Source organism: Corvus cornix, chromosome 1A (assembly GCF_000738735.6).
Source record: "Corvus cornix cornix isolate S_Up_H32 chromosome 1A, ASM73873v5, whole genome shotgun sequence".
Classification (NCBI taxonomy): Eukaryota; Metazoa; Chordata; class Aves; order Passeriformes; family Corvidae; genus Corvus; species Corvus cornix.
In genome coordinates this window covers 53,749,233-53,770,626 of record NC_047057.1, presented here as the reverse complement: position 1 = coordinate 53,770,626, position 21,394 = coordinate 53,749,233, and the positions used below count along the sequence as shown (strand labels likewise).

Genomic DNA, 21,394 nt, shown 5'->3' with positions numbered 1-21,394 from the left:
ATACTGGTATATGGGGGATTGTTCCTCCCCAGATGGGGGACTGCACATTTCTCCTGGTATTTTTTCCAAAAGAAAGGTACTCTATTCTGGGATAAATTCTGGAAGCAGTGGTGAACAAAACTGAAAGAAAACCAAAACAAAACAACAAAACTTAAATCAACCCTAAAACTTTTTTATGCTCCTGAATAGCTTGGTCTTCTTGGTTTCTAAGGGTTAATTGTAAATGCTAGTGGCAGCACATTACAAAGTGGAAAGAGTCTGTATTTGCAGTGTGGATGAGTCACACATAAAGCCAGATTCTAAAGGCAGCAGTTTTAGTAACTACATGAACTAATGTGTTTTGGGATTGACTTCAGGCAATAGAACATATGTTTTACCGAAGGAGCATGGTTGTGGCAGACTCTGTGACACACATCACTCAGCATCTGCAGTATCAGGCTCTTCACTCTATTTCTGTGGCCAAGGTATGTAATCCAAGTTCTAATAATTAATCTTCGTCCTATCTAAGTAGTTTCAAAATTTATAAGCTTTCCTGTAGTTCCAAGCTTCTTCCTAGAAAACTGTACAGCATAGATGGTTATCTGTTTTTTGACCAAGAATGATTCCCCTCTTCCTCTAAACTGCTGCATCTCTTGTCATCTTCCTCTTGTGTTCTTTTTAGATTTTATTTCTGGTGAATTTTCACAAACTGACCTTTGCTTACCTCTTTTCTGATGCACATTCATAAAGCAATCTGTTGCAGGTCTAAGCAAACAGCCTGTTATTTAAGTCTTTGTCTTCTTGGAAAAATAGCAGTACATGATGGCTTACAGGAACCTACTGTGGGCATAAATTCTCTATTTCACTGTGGGATAAAATGGCTTCTTTTGCTTATCAAATCTTGAATTTCAGAATTCAGGGCAAATGGGAAAATGAGACTTTAGTATGCCTGTTCTGATGTATTACTGATTGGTTTTATTCTTTCATCACATTCAGTAGCAGAATTACAAAGGATGTATGCTATTGTTACTGGTGCAGCTATTAAATTTCCTTTTTATTTGGCTGTAATCTCAATTTATGTATCTGGCATCTCTATATTTTCTAGGGTAAGCAAAAAAATAGTTGTACTTATAAAAAATTTATATATAGATATATATATATGTAGCAGGAATAGCATGAACTGAAGAGGTTCCAAACTTTAAAGTTACTAAGAAAAACTCTTTCTCTTCAAAGAGTACACATCTATATAGAGAGAGAGATGACTTTCAGAAACTTTTCAAATGGTATCTGTAATTACATTACAGTTATTTTTAAATGCATAGAAATATGCTAAGACTTCTGTTGAAGGATATTGGAAAGAACACATATGTGAGCCGTCCTTGATATTTTGACTACTTATCAGAAAATATGTAAAAGGCAAAATGTTGGTAAATAGAAGGATCCATTAGTACTGCTCTTTTTATCTGCTCTGCTTTGTTTCTAAGTGGTGTAAGGTCTAAGACACACAGCAGATGAGGTTAGGAGCTTCATGCTGAGCACACAACACGTGTGGAAGATGTTTTATTTAACTCTTTTGTGAAACTTCCTCTTCTGCGTCCCTCTGCTACTCACAAATACATCTGTGACTTCCACTTTTTTGCCATTACACTTGGTTCCTTTCATTTGTTCATGCAAATAAGTTTGCACTTCATCTTCCTGGTACATTAGAGTTTGTAGAAAATTGTAAGCTGTTGTTATTACCATGTTTATATGTCTCATGGCTTTTCAGCTGTAAACTGAATTTTGTTATCAACAACTGGGAGTCATTGATTAAAAATTTAAATTACATGTCCGTTAGAACTAAAACTGCCATGCACTCTCATGCAACTTGCACAGTGTTTGTGTACTGTATGACCTACCCTATGTCCATGTTGGCTGCACATATTCCAAGTTCATAGGTAGGTAATATCACTGAATTGACGGAGTAAGTGAATCTGCATTCAGTTACCTCTGTTCACAAAACATAACTTGTTTGCAGAAATACTCAATTTATGACAAGTCCACAAAAGAAGAAATAGTAAGCTATTGCCTTTGGGCTTAGGTAACTTTTCTCTGAATTTCTGTGTCTTTTTGTCATCAAGAAAAGGGTAATTTCTGATAAAAAGTACAGTGAGCAACGCCTGGATGTCCTCTCTGCTTTAGTGTTGGCTGAGAACACCCTAAATGGGCCAAGTACGAAACAGAGGCGACTGATTGTTTCCCTTGCACTGAGTGTGGGAACACAGATGGTGAGTGCCATGATTGTTCCAGCCCTTCATTTGTTTGGTAGAGTGTCCTATGAAAAAATATCATCTTGTGATCTCGTGTTTATTTTTTTTTTCTTCATTTCTACAGAAAACATTTAAAGATGAGGAACTTATTCCCCTTCAGTTAGTTCTGAAAAAACTGGACTTGATCAGTGAACTCACAGAGAGGTAAGCAGTGGCAGCAGTATATAGAAGGCAGCAGTGTCTTGGGGCAGCTGGGTCTTCACTGTATGAATGTCAAAATCTGGTCTCTGCATGCTGGTGGAGATTTTTGCATATTTTGTAGACCAGGGATGGACAGAAAGAATTCCAGAGTTAGGTCTGAAGCTCACTTGTCTTTGGGCAAGTTGTATTTCACCTGACTGTTGATTGTTTAGAAATTCTATCACTTTCTTGGATGACTTGGTTTTATGATAAGCTGAAGTGTTCCCCTTAACCCAACCCCAAAATTTATGAGTTAGTACCAGTCTGTTTGGGAGACTGGGCTGTTAGTTCACATGTGACACCATGTTTTTACTGCTGCTGTAGTTTCAGTGCACACTCAAGTTATACCATGCTGGCCATTTGTAAACCAGGTGAATATCTGGGTTCCATGCAGTTTTTATGGAGGGAGAAAAACACCTTCAGTGGTTGACTCATGAGATAAAATCCTGGGAATAATGTAGACAAGTTGTATTGGGAGAGGCCTGTTTCTCCTTTGACTCACAGGAGAAAATTAGAGAATGTATGTTTGATCTCTAGGCTACTAATTAAGGCATGTAATAAGAAAATGGTTGTTTAGGACTTCGCTGTAATGTAAGATTTAAATCTTTCAGAGACTGAGTAAATCTTTTCACTAAAGCAGGTACTTTTTATTTATAAATAGGCTAGTGGAAAAAAAAGAAAAAGTTCTTTAACAAGGAACTTCTGAAGGTCAGTGCATCTGGAACATTAAATAATGATGTAAAACTTGGGCCTGAAATGCACTTGTCTTTAGTTAAAACGCACTCACTGTGTTAGAAGAATGGTTTCTTCCAAATCTGTGTCTAACAGTTAATCTTTTATTCCAGAGTTCGGGCACAATGTGACTGTTGTTTCTTGTACTGGCATCGAGCCGTCTTTCCAATCTATTTAGATGATGTCTATGAAAGTGCAGTGGATTCTGCTAGACTACATGTAAGTAGTAATGTTACAACTTACTAACTGTTGTGACAGCTTCAGATGAAGAGATGATAAACCTTAGACTGAAGCTCTTAAATGGAAAGCTCAAAAAGTAAATCCCTGGCTACTACTGAGTCAGACATTTCTTCTCAGTCTGGAGGATATAAAAGCAATCTTTGTTCTAAATCTATCTGTTAGATTTCTTTAAAAAATCTCAGGTTGCTGTTGTTAATTCTGTATCTCTGTGCCTGTCTCTTTGTTCCTCTCTTCATTCTAATTTGAAATGAACACCTGCTAGACTTCAGCATTAAAAGCCTTTGTTTGTCATTGTGGTTACATATTTCTAAAGCAGGTATCACTGTGTTCAGTGATTCTGTGTTGAATAGTTGTCCTGTAGCTTTTTCCACCCCTTATCTCTTCTCCCCTTGTTGAAGTACTATGTACTAGCTGCAGATGTGAATCGTGCTTTGGCATGATAATCCTGATAAAAATCAATCGTCAGTTCCATGGTTGTACAGTACTGAAATGAATAAAGTGCAAATAATTTCTGATGAAATAGCTAATACTTGGGATCTTCCAGTCAGCAGCAAATAGTACTTCAGGTTAAGGACATGACACTTCAGTAGGGTTTATGAAGTCCATTTCTAATAAAAATGGGCAGACTAGTGATTCTGATTTTTGTTAGCTTTGAACTCTATTTGAGTTGCTGGTGATATATCAATCTGTTAATAATATATATTTTTTAATAAGTATATGTTTAGTGCACTACGGGACTGTGTACCTGCTATGATGCATGCAAGACACTTGGAATCTTACGAGGTGCTTCTGGAATGCTATGACAAAGAAATCATGGAAGTGCTCAATGAGGTAATTGGTTGTGGTTGGGAATTAAACACAGCACTGTGCTTGAAATATCTTTAGCTCAGATTAGCATCTACTGTAGCAAATCTGATATGATCTGTAAAAATTGCACAGAGAACTTTGGTTCTTTATTTTAATACATAAGAAAGTGTTTATTTTGACTGATGATTTTGGTTGGTTAAGACCCACTTTTAATGGTATCTGTGTTGGCTGGGAACATGAAAATACTGCACTCTAAATTATGTAAGTTAACAAAACTTCAGTTACAGATTTGGCTGTGCAGACAGAGGAGTGCTTTTTGTCAGATTAGCTTCTGTTTGGATGAATGCCTAAAATAAATGCTACTGTTCTTAGTGTGCATGCATGGCTTTTAGTAGTGAAGGGTCTGCAAATACAGATGGCCTCTTGACTGAATTATTATCTAGAATTATGAAGGAGGTTTTACAAAGAAAATGCAAATTTGGATTTCCCGAGTCCTAGTTTTTAACCTTTGAACTATGCTTTTTATTTGACTAGTTCAAGACCAAACATTACAGATTATTCAGAAAATCAGACCAAATTTTTTATTGTAAGACTCTTCCTCACTGAATTAGTTCTTACTATTTAGATAGATAGCCCTAAGCCTAGTTCCCCTTAAAATGAGAAATGAGAATACTTGAGTGTAAGTTGTGTTAAACTCCTGTGGAAGTTTTAGTCATGTAAAAGATGGCATTGAGTAGTTACACCTTTACCTTTTCTGAACTGTGTAACTTTTTCTTGCCATTGGGTACTGGAACAAGAGCACAGGAAATGAGTATCTTTCTGGTTCCCAAGTATTTATTGACTTTGACTTGTGTGGCCCTACCAAAGCAAAGCTTTCTTCACTAGTTTCATCAGTGTTACACATATCTGCAGAGAAGTGTTGATTCTGCTAACCAAGCATTGTAAATGGACACTGAACATCACCATTTTTTTGTGGTTTGCTTTTTTGTATGCTTGTTTGGGGTTTTGGTGTGTTTTCTTTTTTTTAAATTTAAACTTCTTGAATAGCACTTGCTGGACAAATTGTGTAAAGAGATAGAAAAGGACCTGCGCTTATCAGTTCACACACACCTGAAGCTGGATGACAGAAACCCCTTCAGAGTTGGCATGAAGGACCTGGCTCACTTCTTCTTTCTGAACCCAATACGTTTTTTCAATCGATTCATTGACATAAAAGGTGAGGGGAGTTGTACATTTGCTTGATTCTGTTATTTTCATCTCTTATACTTTGGCTTTGTATATCTTTTCACTTCTTTCCACACTTTCCTAACTAAATAGGTAGCATTATTTTAGTTCATCCTTCTGTGTGTTCACAGCTTATGTAACTCATTACTTGGACAAGACCTTCTACAACTTAACGACCGTAGCTCTTCACGACTGGGCCACCTACAGTGAGATGAGAAACTTGGCAACCCAGCGCTATGGTTTAAGTATGACTGAGGCACACCTTCCCAGCCAGACTCTGGAGCAGGTACAGTGCCCACAGGACAGGAATAGAACTTCTTCCATTCCACTGTCATAGGACTGAGTAATTGAAATTAAAGTACCCAAGAGCAGAGAACTCTTTGGAATAAGTGACCTTTAATTTCTGGTTGATTTGTGAGGCAGGATCTTTATCTGCCTTTGGAGATCACACTGATATCAGTTAACATCAGGTTGGGCTTGTATTGTTCATTTTTTTAACATAATGAAATTAATTGAGTATGCAAAGTCAGAGAATGTTTTCTTGAAAATTCAGCTAGCAATTTGGCAAGCAGTAGATCCAGACAACTGTTAAAAGCATGGAATGACCTTTGAGTGGTGAGTCTTTTCCCCTAGTTTATTGCTAGCTTTTTAGCAGGTTCTGCTTTGTCATCATCAAGAGAAACTATTTCCCAGGCTGGACATGGAGGACTTTTGGACATCTGTGAATTAGATTATAGGAGAGTGACTCAGAGCCTCCTAAAAGCTGCTAAACATGGTGCCATTCAGAATAAAGTTGTAGTGCCATCAAGTTAATGGTGATGATATTCACTGTTACAGGGTCTATATTTTGAAGACTTTCCTTCAAGAGTTTTAATACCTTGGATATTTTTGGCAGTTTGCTTCATTCCCTCATTTGGGTTAACACATTGGTGAAAGCTCTTAGAAGTACAGCCCCTTTTTTGCTAATGTTCGTGATGGCTGTGTCTTCCTAAGTTGAAAGAGGGTGTAGAACTAAGTACTCCAGCTGGATTTTTGGCACAAAAGTGCTGTAGATCAGCTTCTGTTTCCAGCTTTGGTTTTTTACTGGCCATATTTGGTCAGTACATTGTTACAAAGAATTAAACAATTTCACGACATTGGTTTCATAACATTCATTCTGGTATGAGCTTTACTTCAAAACAAAGACACCCCACACTTCATAACCCCCAGCCTCAAAAGCCTGATAAAATCCCTGGCACAACTGGAAATAGGGTATATAAATTAAATAGCATCATCTCTAGGCCCAATGATAATTAAGAGATTCCTTAGGGAAAAATGTGTAAACAATTGTAAAATTTATATTGTAAATAGCAAACCTCAGTCTTTTAGGTTGGGCTAAACAATATTAAATAAAAGTAGCTAGGTGCTTATTTCTCCATAGACATCTATATGTCTGTAGAAATCTCTAAGGCAAGATTCTATATTTTAGAATCTGAAAACAGACAAATCTCAATTTTTAGGTTTTTTATTGTTTAATTGTGCCTTGTGGAATAGGCTGGAGGATTCCTCTGTTTCAGGGGAAGCTGGAAAGAAAGAGGCAGAAGTGTAAATGTTAAAACGTGGGTTGAGCTGTTTTTTTCTCCTCTAAGCATTATCTTACAGACACTGAACAAAAAGCGTTAAGAGGTTCTTCATTTTGCAGAGAAAACCCACTGCTTTCTAAAATACCTTCAAGTAACTGCAGAAACAGTATTTCTGCACCTTAGTGGTTAGATGTGTCAGTAGTTCTTGAAGAAGTTTTACCATAGTCATTCTCAATAAATAATATTGTTTCAGGGTCTGGATGTTTTGGAAATCATGAGAAATATTCATGTTTTTGTATCCCGCTACCTCTACAATCTGAACAATCAGGTAAGGTATTTCCCATACTTTTCCAGGCAGTTGGCTCCAGTTTGAAGGGATTGTGAAATGCAGAGTAGAGTACATGAAAGAAAAGTCCAGGCTGAACATGTGTAGTGAGAGGCTATAAAATAGTATTTCTACTTTAGATAAACATCCTTGGGGATGCTGTGGCTTGGTCTTCTAGATTGTTATGTAGCATATTTTGGATAAGTTATGGCAGTAGGATCACTCCATGTCAATTTTCTAGTGAAACTAGAAGGCAGCAAGGATAATTGGCTGCTCTATAAGGGCATAGTAAGTACATGATTTCTGAGCTTGAAAAATGTGTATCTGAAAATGGGTTATTGGAGAGATGAAGCAGTGGCTGACATGGAGAACATGGACAGAGAGCAAACCTTTGGGGTTTCTCACAATGTGAGAATGAGGGGCCCACTACAAAAATGAGTGGCTTCCTGAAAGAAAAGAGTACTTTTTTCATAGCTCATAATTCAGTAGTGGAACTCATTGCTGTGGTCTGTGTGGGGTCAAAAGTACAAACAGGTGCCAAAAGAGTTTAGACACCTTAATGTAGGATATAATCTCAATAAATATGGGAGTCTTGAGTGCAACATCTGCCTTGGAATTGTTGAATTACAGCTGTAGAAATCAGAAAAATTTACCAGATAAAGTTCATTGTATCCATGCTGTATTTTCTTGGTTCTTTCCCTAAGTACCAGATATTAGCTGCTCTCAGAAATAAGGTATAGGCTATTTAGATCAGTAATATATCACAGAACCAGTTTTAGGTAATTAACTTTGTTTTTCCCTCCCTGCCTCCCAGATCTTCATTGAAAGAACAAGTAATAACAAACACTTGAACACCATCAATATCCGACACATTGCTAATTCAATTCGAACTCACGGAACAGGAATCATGAACACAACAGTGAGTATCTTTGGCGCTGTTGTTGGATTACATAAACCTCCTCCTTGCATCTCCTAATAGTTTATTTGGTTATGCAGTTTTAATAATGTAGTAGTAATGTTCTGTGTGAATTAATAAAATCAGTTCTTGGACGTGGCACAAATGGATATCACAATCTGTTGGGAGTGTTATCACTTCCAGTTGTTATATAAAAGTTAATGAAGAGATTTAAAACTACATCAAAGGAGAGTCAGATGTTCTGGTTGGACTGTTCTTGACATTATGGCCTGATTTGCTGCTTAGTAGACAGGTACTTTTGCTGCAGTTAAAGCAAATCTTGAGAAAATGCAATGTTAATTTTTTAAGTTCTTCTTGTAATTGCTATGCTTAAGAACTATCAGCTTTTCAATTTGCAAAATAAAAGCTACAGACCTCTAATCACTTGTTGGAAAACTGACTTCTTATTGCAAGGCTTTTAATGATGTCTGAGGTGTACGTGGCCATTTTCAACAGCCAAAGGCATTTGCCTCTTTGCAAGGTAAATGCAAAGAGGTGCCTTGTGTCTGCTACAGCAGGACTTTATCATTGGGATTCTCAAGTTTGGATACAATGATAAAGGTGTTTTCAGGTCAGTGCTTTCCAGTCTGCTGCTTAACTTCCACGTTGTTGCTGTTTCCTTTTTTCTATTCTTCTAGCTCCATTAAAAAAAAAAACCAAAAAAAAAAAACAACCAAAAAACAAAAACCAAAACAAACAAAAAAACACCAAAAAAAACCCAAAAAAACCAAAAGAAAGGAACTTACTAAAATATTGAACCCACTCTCAAGTCATTATTTTCGAAGTGGGAATTATTAAAAATAAAGTTTTAATGATTTCTTTCACTTTTTGTGGGAGAGTGGGGACTTTTTCAGAAAATGCTGCTACTCAAATTATTTTTTAGTGATGTAGATTTATTCACTTCTGATTGTGAGTGAAGTTATTTTTGCAGACATGAGAAGTATTGAGATATGTACCATAGAAGTGTACTTCTGCCTTTTGAGAAAATGTTTTAGAAAACTTTGAGGAAGTGAAAAATGGTGCCAGGAGATTATGCAGATACTGAGGAAGTTGGTCATGTCTGCCTGTTTCAACTTGATACTTGTATTGTTTCAAAAGGACAGTTACAGGATATTGCAAACAAACTAATGGCTGTGTAGGGCAGGTGATCAACTGAAATACTGAACTTGTCCTTTGGTCCCTCTGCGTTTCCTGGAAGAGAGTAGGCCTTCCAGGAGAATGGTTTTTCATTTTTCCTTATTCTTTGAAAACAGTGAAATTAAAGTAAGTTGAGAACTTGCATTAGAAGTTACTTAGGCATCTGATGAAAACAGGGTGTTAGATGTGTTTGTTACTTTGCTAACTTTCTTGATTTGACTGTTTTCTTTCTTTTTGTCTTCTAGGTAAACTTCACTTACCAATTCTTGAGGAAAAAGTTCTACATTTTTAGCCAGTTCATGTATGATGAACATATCAAATCCAGACTTATCAAAGACATCAGATTCTTCAGGGAAGTCAAGGATCAAAATGATCACAAGGTATAGTAGTTTTTGAAGGCTGTAGAGTAATTTGCTAAAAGAAGTGCTACTTTCATGTGACTGAAGGTGCACCAAACCATAACACTCCTATTATTTAAATGTGTATCCCCTGACAAAGGGACAGCTTCTGTCCTAGCAAAATGCAGTGTTACCAATACCTGTATTCAGGAGGCCTTTGTTTCATTCTGTCTGCTCTGTAAATATGGAGTTGGCTAAAATCATTCTCTCCATGTCTTAAGGATGATTTGATGGAGTTGTAGTCTATTGGAGGTTCTAAACTTCTGGTCCAACTCATGCGTAAGAGTTTTCAGTTTTGAACAATAAGCTTACTTGAATTGAATCCAAAATGATGTGATCATTTTGGATTCAAAATACTCATTCCAGTATGTCAGGATTTGGGAGTGAGGGTCTGATTTTGCGTGCTAGAAAATTTTCTCAAAAATGGGAGAGACAATGTATTTAGTAAAATAGACTGCTAGCTTCTTTGCATGTCAAGGGCTTATTTGTTTTAGGAATACTTTCTTGTTCACAGTAAAACTATTTCACTTGTCAACTTGCAGAAGTGACTCAGTAAAATGAGCCTTGTGAACTAGTACAGACGAGCAGGTGTATGATTTATAAAAAAATAAAGCTGTAAATGTGGGGTAAAACTAAATTACAAATAGAATTCTATTGATGTGATGAAAAGATTTTTTTCTAAGGGTAGGTAATTATTCTTACAAATTATTCTAAAATTTTTTTCTAGTATCCCTTTGAAAGAGCAGATAAATTCAACCGTGGCATCAGAAAACTTGGAATAACCCCGGATGGCCAGAGCTATCTTGACCAGTTCAGACAACTCATAAGTCAGATTGGTATGAAATGCTATCTAAGATGTTATAAATGTTTTTAAATGGAAGAGTTCTTCATCAGCTAGTAACTGACCTTTTAGCTCAGGCTAAAGGTAGATTTAATTCCAGTCAGATGGAAAGTAGTTCACTTGTAGCCCATGCTACATAAATGCTCTCATCTAATTGCACAGAAATGGCCATTGCATGTCCTAATCTCCAACAGAGTTACAGATTGCATAGATTCCTGTTCCCTTTCAGTTCTTTGTTATGCAACTGACTTTTATCCATGTTGAGTGTGTTTCCTAGTAAAAACCAATTACTGTTAAGTTCATGTATTTCAAAAAATGGCCATTCATCCTGCTGAAGTATCCTTGTGTAATGCATGATGTGACAATGCTATTTTCAGCCAGTGATGCTGTAGATGTGCAGGACTGATCTGAACTTGCAAGTGTTTAATGTGCCCAGTGAAAAGAGTTTGTACAAAAGTGAACAAACCCTTGCTTGATGATGTATTTTTGTTTTATTTCTCTGCATAGACTTTTGATAGCAGGGCTCAATTTAACTTTTATAACTTGGCTTTCAGAGCCAAGTTCTTTGCCAGAACTACGTGGCAACTTTAATTTACGTTTTCATAGCTCCTATAGGCTGTGAGTGTGTGTGTGTATTTAAGTAATTATAAACTGCTTCCTTGTTTTTTCTTGTTTTTAAAGGCAATGCTATGGGCTATGTACGAATGATAAGATCTGGTGGACTTCACTGCTGTAGTAGTGCAATTAGGTATTTCCACAAATATTTCATTTTCCTCTTTGCTCCTTCTCTTCCCCTTGCTCTCTATTCTTGCTGATATTCCCTATGCCCTTACCTATCCCCCATACATTTTGAAAAGTTCCCTTTATATGCCTTCATTTAAGTGGAATTATTGAAGACAGTGCTGGGATTCAGCGCTGTACAATCATGCACATAAATCACTAAAAAACCACAAATTCTATGGGAAAACATGGCAAAAGAGTTAATAGAATGCACATGTATGGCATTAGTCCTTAATCCAGCAATTTGTGATGTTAAATAATTTCAAGGGTGCATTAAAGAAAAGTAATACAAACCTTGAGGAACTTGGAAAACACATTCCTTTCATACTTTTGTCTGCATAGGTTTTGTCTGTGTTTATGAACAGTCATGAAAACATAGTAACTTTTACATAATAAGAAATAGTTGTTTTCTTGCAAGTAATAGTAAACTTAGAGTTACCAAGAGTATCAAGTGCTGGAGAGAGGAGATGGTAGTCCAGTAAAAACAGAAGTACAAATAACGATGTGTGTTTAGAAGTGAGGTTAATAATGCCTGGATGAGAATGGTGTGACAGATACGACATAATTTGAAGTAAGTAGTTCAAGCCCCGAAGATGAAATTAAGTGAATTATAAATTGGGGTAGATACTTCAGTGAACACAGACAGTTGAGCATAATCCTAACAAACAGTGAGTTTTCAGGTTTGTTCCTGATCTGGAAGATATTGTTAACTTTGAAGAGCTGGTGAAAGAAGAAGGACTCTCAGAAGAAACACAAAAAGCAGCAAGGTACACTAACATCATGCTTTTGAGGTCTGGGGCAGGGGTGGGATGAGAGAATTGTCATTTTATATTTATAAATGCAGCTATTGGTTATTTGTGTGTGTGTATATTAAAAGTTCAGCTGCTTTTATGCAAAAATATTTGCTTTAAGCAAAGCAAATAGAAGCAGTTGTTTAGAAAATGTGAAGTAGCATTGATAGTAATAGACACTTAGAACCTGGTTTCTTGAAGAAATCCTTGCTTAAAAGCTAACAAGCTTTCCTCACCGTGTGCCTGAGCTCTACTTCTAAAATGTTCAGGGTCTTAGATAAAAAAGATGCAAGTATTCTATTCATAGACCTTTTCTGAGAAAATTAAATAAAGACACATGTTTCAAACGGGCTGTCGAGGTAGGGTACCCTTCCAAATCCTGGATTGTGGATGTAGGCAAAGGGTGAAGAGAAGGTTGTTATCCTCCGAGGTGGATAAGCAAAGGGACTTTTAGCAGAACTGAGTAACCCATTGCTCATCCCTTGCAGGCAGCTGGACTCTGTGCTCAGTGACCTCACCCGGAACTTTGCAGAGGGAACAGAGTACTTCAAAATGCTGGTGGATGTCTTTGCTCCCGAGTTCCGCAGCCCAAAGAACATGCACTTGCGGAACTTCTACATCATTGTTCCCCCCCTGGTGAGTGTGTGCGTTGCACCAGGGCTCACTTAAAAAAAGGGCTTGTCAGATCAGGGTTGTGTTTAAATATTTTGTTGTTAGACTGTAGTAGCATGTGTGGCTATGCCTTGGGAAATTTGTGAGTCTCTTTGTGATTCCAAGACAGCCTTTCATTCTTTCAGACCCTCAATTTTGTAGAGCATTCGATCAGTTGCAAGGAGAAATTGAATAAGAAGAACAAAAGTGGAGCAGCTTTCACTGATGATGGGTTTGCCATGGGTAAGTTTCAGCACCCTCACTAGCCTTTGGGTAAGCCAACATAATGGGTATTTGCAAGAAAAGTTCTGTTTATAATTTGTCTGTTCCCATAATTAAAAATTCCATAATTTAATTGGGTTTGTCTTTGCTTCAGCAAAATGGATTTGAGGGTTATGGTCATGTTCAGAATTTCCTAAACATGGAATAGCTGTGTATGGGAGCAGACAGTTTTAACATATATTGGTGCTTCCTAGTTTCTTTCAAAACTTGTGGTTCTCATCCAGATGAGAAGGAATGCAAGTATTTGGAGAAGTTGTGAGGTTTTTAAAAAATTTAAGCTTGTTCTTTATTGTGATTTTTCCTGATAGATAATTCTAAGTTAATAACAGTTTAAGTTTTATTTGCATGAAATTATCAGCTTAGGCTCATCCATTAAAGACATTCACAAAATGTTTTGCAAATTGCATGTTGACTTTAGTACATGGTTTGTCAATGACTAGGTGTGGCTTACATTCTGAAGCTTTTGGATCAGTACCAGGAGTTTGATTCTCTGCACTGGTTCCAGTCTGTTAGAGAGAAGTATGTGAAGGAAATAAGAGCAGTAGCTAAGCAACAGAACGTGCAGTCCTCTAATCAAGATGAAAAACTACTACAGACTATGAACCTTACCCACAAGCGGCTGGAAGTTTGTTTACAGGTACAGCACGGGCCTGGTTACCTGTTCTGGTAACAATTTCTGTTCTGTTTTGGGTTCAGCGCTTACCCATCACAAATCATGTAACTGTGTTCTGATGGAGCTCATTGAGAGCAAAATCCAGAGCATTGTCTACAGCAAAAATGCAAAAAGAGCATAAATACTTGAGGTGTATGATGTGAAGGGAATGCCATCAGTTTTTGTGCTATTTGAAGACCTGGTTGGTTGGAATTCTTTGTCCCATGGAGTTTGAAATGTAATGCAACTAAACCAGAAATGCTTTAACAGGAGAGAATGGTTAAACTTCTAACGACAAAGATTTCACATAACGCTGTGAACCCTCAGAGTTGCCTGAGTGTTAATTCTGAGCTGCTGAATGGAATGATGCATTAGCTGTCAAATAGAGGAAAGGTGTATTTGAATTTTGAAGCACAGAAGCTCAGGTTTTGTCTGTGGTGTGCTGCTTTCTCACTCGTGATTGGAGAAGCCTATGGGACAAATCTGTCATTGGTTAGTTTTACAGCCCATGATTACATTCTGTAATGTCTTGTTGAAATAGATAAGGCCCTGTATGCCCTCATGGTATCCAGGAGTGTGCACTGTGTTTGGTCCTCTGTGTTTAAAAAACCACATCACTGAACCTTGTTCAGACACTGATCAAGCCTGTAGCCATTTAAATTATTGGCTTGCATGGTTTTCCATGGGCAAGTTGCTCTAAGTTCTCACTGCTGCTACAAATCTCATTTTCAGCCTCAGCAGATCAGTGATGGATTGCAGTGATGCTGCTTTGCTTAAAGTTGCCCTTTAATGTAAAGGCTGACATTTGCTTTGTAAAATGCATGTGAATAAGGTATGAATGGAGAAGGATTTTCAAGAGCATTTAAGTGATTTAGATACTGAAATCTAGGTGCCTAAGATGCTCCTGAAAAATCCCATTTATATCAGTCTGCAAATTCATTCTTGTGATACTCTGATGCTCCTCTTCTTTCTCTTTTCCCTTAGGAATTTGAACTCCTTTATTTCTCACTAAGTAGTGCAAGAATTTTTTTCAGAGCAGATAAAACTGCGGCAGAAGAAAGCCAGGAAAAGAAAGAAAAAGAAGGTGAGTGAATGCTGTATGTAGAACATTTTGGCTAAGGAGATTGTGTGCCCTAATAGGGAAGGTCCTTTTTGTTTTATTCATAGCTGCTTTCTTGCTCATGGGTCGATCAGCATCACACTTACCTCGTCAATTACCAGTGTTGACAATGACAACCTTAGCTGGTGTTAAATAAAGTGGTTTTCACCCATTGTACCAGCTGGTTTTCAACTTTCATAGGCAGATGATGCAGTTACTATATATATTCAGATGTTTATGATGTACTTGGTCTCCTATTGAATTCTGTATTCAAAGAGTAAGATCTTAATTCGTGGTGTCGTCTCTTGACTAGGTAATGTGGGTCTTTTGCATTTCTATTCCTGCTTGTCTATTCTCCCTCATGAATTCTGAAAGATTCTCTTGGGAAAATCCTTTCCAAAGAAATGAGAGTACTTCTAAGGATCAAGATCTAGAAATGCAGTTCAGACACAAGTAGAAACTTAGGGAGCAGTATATTAAAAATCGAATTGGTGAATAATTCTCCACTGTGGTTCTGACAATGGCACAGGTGACCTGTGAGATTACAGTCACAGGAGAAAAAGATTCAGGTTTTTTCTACATGAGAAAAACAGTTTGTAAAGAAAAAAAAATCTTTTGGCATGAATTTACATTTGATCATATTCAGTGAAGTTGCTCAAATAAATACTCAGCGCAAGAAAAAACCCACCAAACACAAATCCAAACAACTCCAAGCATTGTGGTAAGAATAGATGTGCTGTTCTGGAGTCTGTAGGAGACCATTCTGAAGAACATCAGTTAATTATATTTTAGATTAAATATTCTTTGTTATGACACCTGTTCAGTTCCCCAGGCATGTGTTGTGCAGTGAGTAAAGCTGGAGGTGCATACCAGGCTGGAAAGTTCTGAACATGGTAGTATCTATGTCTTCTACCATGATATTTGGACTCTGAGAAATGTGTGAGCATTGTATATGTAATTTTTAGACAAGTACTGCTGATTGAAGAACCTTTCACCCCAAATATGAATTTCTTCATAGGGTCAGGACTTCTTGTGCTGCAAGGTCTGGTTGCATATGGTAACCATGAAATTCTGCATCAGATGTTGCTATGACATCAGCATCATATATATATGCTAAGATTTGAGGGGTTCTGTTTCGAATAGAGTGTTAAACATGATCCATGTCTTTATTTTTTTTTTTGTAGAAGAATCTGGTAAAGCAAGCAACGGAGATCTTTCTAACTCTACGCCTGCAGAGCCTGTTGTGAAATGACATGGCTGGTATGGGTGATGATTACTTACTCAAATAACTCATGTCCTTGTCTTCATCAGTAACACTTCGTAGGGGTAAAAGCTCTAGATTTGATTTACTTGCTCTATTAAATCCAAGAGGAAATGTACAGTAGTATACTAGCATCCAGTGAGGCTAGGTCTGTGTTTGTCTATATTTCCTGTAGAAACTCCTATTTTTCAGGAGTTTGTATTATTTACAGCACTTTCTTTAGATTGAAAATAATTTAAGGAAATGTTGACCTTGGAGGTAGTTATTTTAAAGTACAGATGTGCAGATAAAAAAAATCTTTAATTATTTCTAGATGCATTCTCGCATCTCTATCATAGCATTTAAAAACCCCAAACTCCATAGGCTGTTGGTCCAAGATTTGAACTGGCATCTCTTCAACCAGAGAAAAAAAATTGAATCCAGATATTGGATGTATCTGTTGTTCAAAAAATTATTCAGACGTGTCATTGTGCAGTCCTGTTGCATTTAATGCAGTCACAGGTTACACTGTGGGTGTAACAGTGTATGTTGTGAATGTATGTTAAATCCATTACACAAAATGGAAATGCTTATTACTGTTTCATTCCAAACCACCTTGTTCTTACTATAGATAGTATTTGTACTGTGGGAACTTAGGATCCTGTCAGGCATTTATTTTCCCCTGTTTTTGCCCCCTTATCAAAGAATGGGAAAACAAGGAAAGTTAACATAACAAATTACTTCTCATTTCATACCGAAGGTCTGATTTGCATCCACAGAAGTAAGGAAATCCAGAGCCAAGACAGAACCACAATCAGCTCTTCCTTTTATGACCAGACACTGTGATGGGTGTCTGTAACTATTAAGTGATCTTACAGTTCATGAATATATTGTGCCTAATTGCAAGTTTCAGCCTCAATTCTGTATTTCCTAGCCTTTGTAGGTCTACTGTACCATGTGTTGTTCATACAGTCTTACATGCCTGATTATTAACAGTAATTGCACTGCAGGCTCAGAAGCTGCTGAACACTGTGAGAACTCTATATAACATCTGTCCATGCCTGCAAGTAGAGGTTCTAGATTGTGCAAGTGTTACTTGGATTCCTGACTTAAGTAGCTAGAATTAGCTTAAAAGAAAACACCATTTTTATTAAAATACACAGGTGTGTTTTAATCTCCCAGAACATAACACCCTTCTAGGTCTTACCAACCAGAATAAACTACTCCAGTCAGTGCAGCTGAGAGAACTACCCTTGGGGGTTTTTTTGGCACTCCTGTTTTTTTAGACCAAACTTGCTTTAATACTTGTTTTAATGGTTCAAATTGTTCCATCCACTCTTGGGTGACTGGTTAAAACGATTCCTGATGTACTTCTGATTCGTCCTTTCCTGCCAGTCACTTCAACATTCAGACAGCAAGGATGAATGTTTTGTCGCAACTGGAAAGACCAGACTGATACAAACGTTCCATTTGTTGGTTCTGAGAACACGACACACAAGCTTCATGGACTGTTAAAATCAGCTGGGCTCATTAAAGTTTTTATTTTTAATTCATTATAACTGCCCTAAAGGATGCTGCATTACTTGATTTATATTTTTGCTTTTTTACTTTGATACAGGGTTTTTTTTTAGTTTGTGTACACTTTTTTTGACCAAACTGTGCCCGCACTGAACGCTCAGTAGCACTGCCGAGATCAGCATTCTTGCTGCTGCTTCCCATCCTGCTGCAGTTGCTGTGCACATCCTTCCACATTCCCATCTCAGTTGAAGTCATGTAAGTTCATGGAGTGGAATGGCCAAGCGCTGCATTTCCTTCTTCCACAGCAACGGCAGAATCACACATAGATGGTGTTCCTTTCCCCCAGGATGGCCTTGCTAGGGCGCTGTGTGCAGTCAAGACACAGCCCACACTCTAATCTGCACTTGTATTTTCCCTCCTCCATTTTTTTTTCTTTTGGAAAAACACTATCTTGTAAGACTTTGCAGCTGAACATAACGTGAACTAAGCACTGTCTTCATGTACGGTGGTTAACAAATTCACGTGGTTCTGGTGATGGAAATTCTAGAGGAAAGACATAGACTATTTTTATAGACGCCTGTTTAATCTGGGAGGACTGAATGTATACTCTATGCGGCAAAAATATATACGAACACAAATATGTACAGTGATAATAGAGCTATTCTTGCTAATACAGGACTGTAGTTTGTATTTCCTTCTTTCTCTTTGTCATGTAGCAGCATAGACATGCAGAAAGATTTTTCTCATCTGAAATCCAAGGTGGGTCCTAGGTTTGGATGTCACATGTGACACTGAGTTGCATTAAATCCTTTTGTCTCCCCACAAGGATATGGAAGGGGTGCAAAATTCATGCTGTGGTGCTACTATTCTTTCTATTGCTTTTGGCCTCCTGTTGCAATTACAGGAACCAAATGAACCCTAACTGGTTGTCTGGAGATGACACAATGGAGCTAAAACAAAAAATCCCCTAAACTAAACCAAACGTGCTCACTCAGAATTCCCAGGGGTGCCAGAAGGGAGGGTGATGAATTTGCTGCAGGGACATAAAACATGTCGAGCGGTTTTTTCCTTCAGGACAGGGTCAGAACAGGCTCAAGGCCAGGCTCTCACCCCCAGCAGGCAGCTGCCACCACTGCCCTCAGGTGTCCAGCCTTGTGCCAAGGCTGCTGGAAGTGGCAGCAGCTGCTCTGCCAGGGGTCGTGCACACTCCTGTCACAGTGCCCGGTATGCCACAAGCCCGGGGCTGCAGTGCCCTGCCCCTCGCAGGGCAATGGAAGCAGAGCATGGACACCCTGTCAGCCCTGACACCAAGGGTCTGCGTGGCCCCAGCAACACCACGGTGCTGAAGGGCACGTTCTGCAGGTCTGGAACCAGAAGGAAATTTGAGTTGCATCAGACGTCCATCAACAGCTGTTTTCAGCTTCTCAGGTACAAAGGACCAAATGTACTACTTAATGTTTCCTAACTCATTGTACAAAAGGGTATTTTGTTACTCCAGTCTCTTTGGTTTGTGAGTAGAGAACATTATGTACATAAAACTGTGTTAATAAATGCAATTTTGAGAACCTCATTCTTAGTGTTTTCAGTAACACCAGTTCAGCGGGTGTTAATTTTTTTAATAAGACAGCTTCAGCTTTTATTTATGAAGAAGGTTTTGTGTCAGTTACTAACAGTTTCTTCCATGGTACTTTTAAACATTCGGTAACCAGTTAAATTAAATTTATTCCACATCAAACACTTCCAATCCAGGATCCTTCAGATACTCTTGTACAGATTCTGCTTATGGAAAATCTAGTTTCCTAGTGACTGAGAAGAGTTAATTTAAGTTTGAGGAATTTCAGCCATTTTTTCTAGATATCTTATCTTGATTAATGTAAACTATGCTACAGCATACACCCCTCCCCCCTAGTAACAGGTATTTATTTTGTCTACTTTGTTCTTGCAGAGTAATGTTGCTCATGTTTTCAGGAGGGGAAAAAACTATAAACTTATTAGCCAAATCTCTCTAGTGTCTAATCTTAGGAAGGTACTATGAAACTTGTCAATACATTGTAGACTTGTAATCTAACATTTTATTGCTCAGTTTCTTAAAACCAAAGGTTGCTGGTAGACTCAGCTGTTGCATGTCACCACAATGTTAAAAATACAAAGAATTCTTACTACAAAAGTACTTATTTGTCCTACTATTACCATCTCTGGCAAGAAACCTAGCCATAGAAAAACTGCACACAACTAACATGCCACATTCGTTGCCTCCTTCTGAGGTTTGCATGTCAGTGGTATTTAGAATAATAAATCAAGGAGATACATTATGTCCATTATTTAATTAAAGAATGTGAGAGTGCGGTCCCCTGGAAGGTAAGAGTAGGCACTTAGATTTGTTTTGTAAGCTTATTCTATATGCAATATAAAAATAGATTATATTAATAGGAAAAATTTAGTGTTTAACAAATTTTGTAAATAGGCTAACACAAAAGGTAAATCTTGTTACACTTAAACTAGACTAAAAATAACTTCATCTGAAATAAAGTAGATAGTGCATTTTTAACCTTCATTCAGATGCACATAATCATGCAAACTATAAAAATTGACTATGGTAGGAAATTTGAGGCCTGATACTTGTCAGAGGAGCAGGCAGCTCACAGGAATTTCAGTGGAATGAGAGGCTGCCGGCCCTGTAAATGTAAGGAATGCCGTTAACCCTCGGTGGCCGAGAGCTGCGCTCTCCTGCCCACCAGCAGCGTGGGGCTCCTGCCGAAACATCGAAACATCGCTCGGGATTGTCAGCTCCCCAGACACAGCTCCACCCTACACATTCACAAATGCAAAATGCCTCGAGGGCCCAGTCCTGCTGTGCTGCCACTGTAAAGCCAGAGGGACGCCCTGCAAAGTCGCCAGTGCTCTCCAGCAGGAAAGGGCAGCTGGCCTCAGGTGTGCGCAGGCGACTGAAGAGATTCTTGCAAAACGACTCCCTGCTTTTGCAGCTCCCGCACAGGCTGCAGGAAGTGACAGGAGCTGCTTATGCTTCTGACTCCTCCCCTCCTTCATGCATGGTTCCATCCTCTTCTGACACATCATTCAGGAGCATAAACTTCCCATCATTTGTGAATGGCACAGACTTCATTAGCTGAGCTAATGCTTCTGGATCCTGAAGAAAAAGAGAGGTCAGCAAGCTGCAGCAGCCATTGAGGAACACAGACTTCCCAGTACTTCTTGCTAAGGTTTTGCAACTTTGGGGTTTTTTTGGTTTTTTTAAAACAACCTTTAGAATAAAGATTTGAAACATAAACAATACTTTTTGGTTAACTAAAGACCCATTGGGTATATAAGAAAAAAAAATAATTAATTTTGAGCCTTTATTTTCCGAAAAGCAAGGAGAAAAGTAACAAAAGTCTAAATAATTTATTTATTATACCCATGCTTAGTGGTTGTGACTAAAGCTCATTCCCCAACTTGTTCTTAAGTCTTAGCAGCAAAACTATACAGCAAATAATAATGTCACATCTATATAGATAAAATGTATCTAACAAGGGACAGGGGAACTCTGTCATTCATTTTAAGTGGAATAACACTGTGATTTTCATCCCCAGGGAAGGAAAGAATCTAAGTTTCTAACAGTGAAACAGCAGTCTGTGTGATTTATGCTTCATTACAAAGAGCTGGTCTGGTTTTTTTGAAAACTTTGCTCACAG

The 21,394-nt window shown here is 37.9% G+C and overlaps 2 protein-coding genes across 6 annotated transcripts in view; one reads left to right on the top strand and one right to left on the bottom strand.

Moving 5' to 3' along the window:
- Window positions 1-21,394, top strand: part of WASHC4 (WASH complex subunit 4) — a 55,615-nt gene that overhangs the window by 20,087 nt on the left and 14,134 nt on the right. Inside the window, exons 16-34 of one of the 4 annotated variants that reach the window (XM_039571722.1) lie at window positions 357-464; window positions 2,100-2,246; window positions 2,353-2,432; window positions 3,314-3,419; window positions 4,155-4,271; window positions 5,295-5,463; window positions 5,603-5,757; window positions 7,287-7,361; window positions 8,173-8,277; window positions 9,696-9,830; window positions 10,576-10,684; window positions 11,371-11,437; window positions 12,150-12,236; window positions 12,749-12,896; window positions 13,058-13,154; window positions 13,634-13,830; window positions 14,830-14,929; window positions 16,129-16,204; window positions 17,803-19,272. In XM_039571722.1, the coding sequence (XP_039427656.1) occupies window positions 357-464; window positions 2,100-2,246; window positions 2,353-2,432; window positions 3,314-3,419; window positions 4,155-4,271; window positions 5,295-5,463; window positions 5,603-5,757; window positions 7,287-7,361; window positions 8,173-8,277; window positions 9,696-9,830; window positions 10,576-10,684; window positions 11,371-11,437; window positions 12,150-12,236; window positions 12,749-12,896; window positions 13,058-13,154; window positions 13,634-13,830; window positions 14,830-14,929; window positions 16,129-16,196 (2,070 nt within the window). In that variant the 3' untranslated portion in view covers window positions 16,197-16,204; window positions 17,803-19,272. Of the gene's footprint in view, window positions 1-356; window positions 465-2,099; window positions 2,247-2,352; window positions 2,433-3,313; window positions 3,420-4,154; window positions 4,272-5,294; window positions 5,464-5,602; window positions 5,758-7,286; window positions 7,362-8,172; window positions 8,278-9,695; window positions 9,831-10,575; window positions 10,685-11,370; window positions 11,438-12,149; window positions 12,237-12,748; window positions 12,897-13,057; window positions 13,155-13,633; window positions 13,831-14,829; window positions 14,930-16,128; window positions 19,273-21,394 lie in introns of those variants that run through there. The other 3 variants (XM_039571721.1, XM_039571723.1, XM_039571720.1) reach the window with 3 other exon arrangements.
- The window catches only part of APPL2 (adaptor protein, phosphotyrosine interacting with PH domain and leucine zipper 2), a 33,616-nt gene continuing 31,626 nt past the window's right edge, over window positions 19,405-21,394 (bottom strand). Inside the window, exon 21 of one of the 2 annotated variants that reach the window (XM_010410469.3) lies at window positions 19,405-20,850. In XM_010410469.3, the coding sequence (XP_010408771.1) occupies window positions 20,722-20,850 (129 nt within the window). In that variant the 3' untranslated portion in view covers window positions 19,405-20,721. The remainder of the gene's footprint in view (window positions 20,851-21,394) is intronic. The other variant, XM_019292487.2, reaches the window with a different exon arrangement.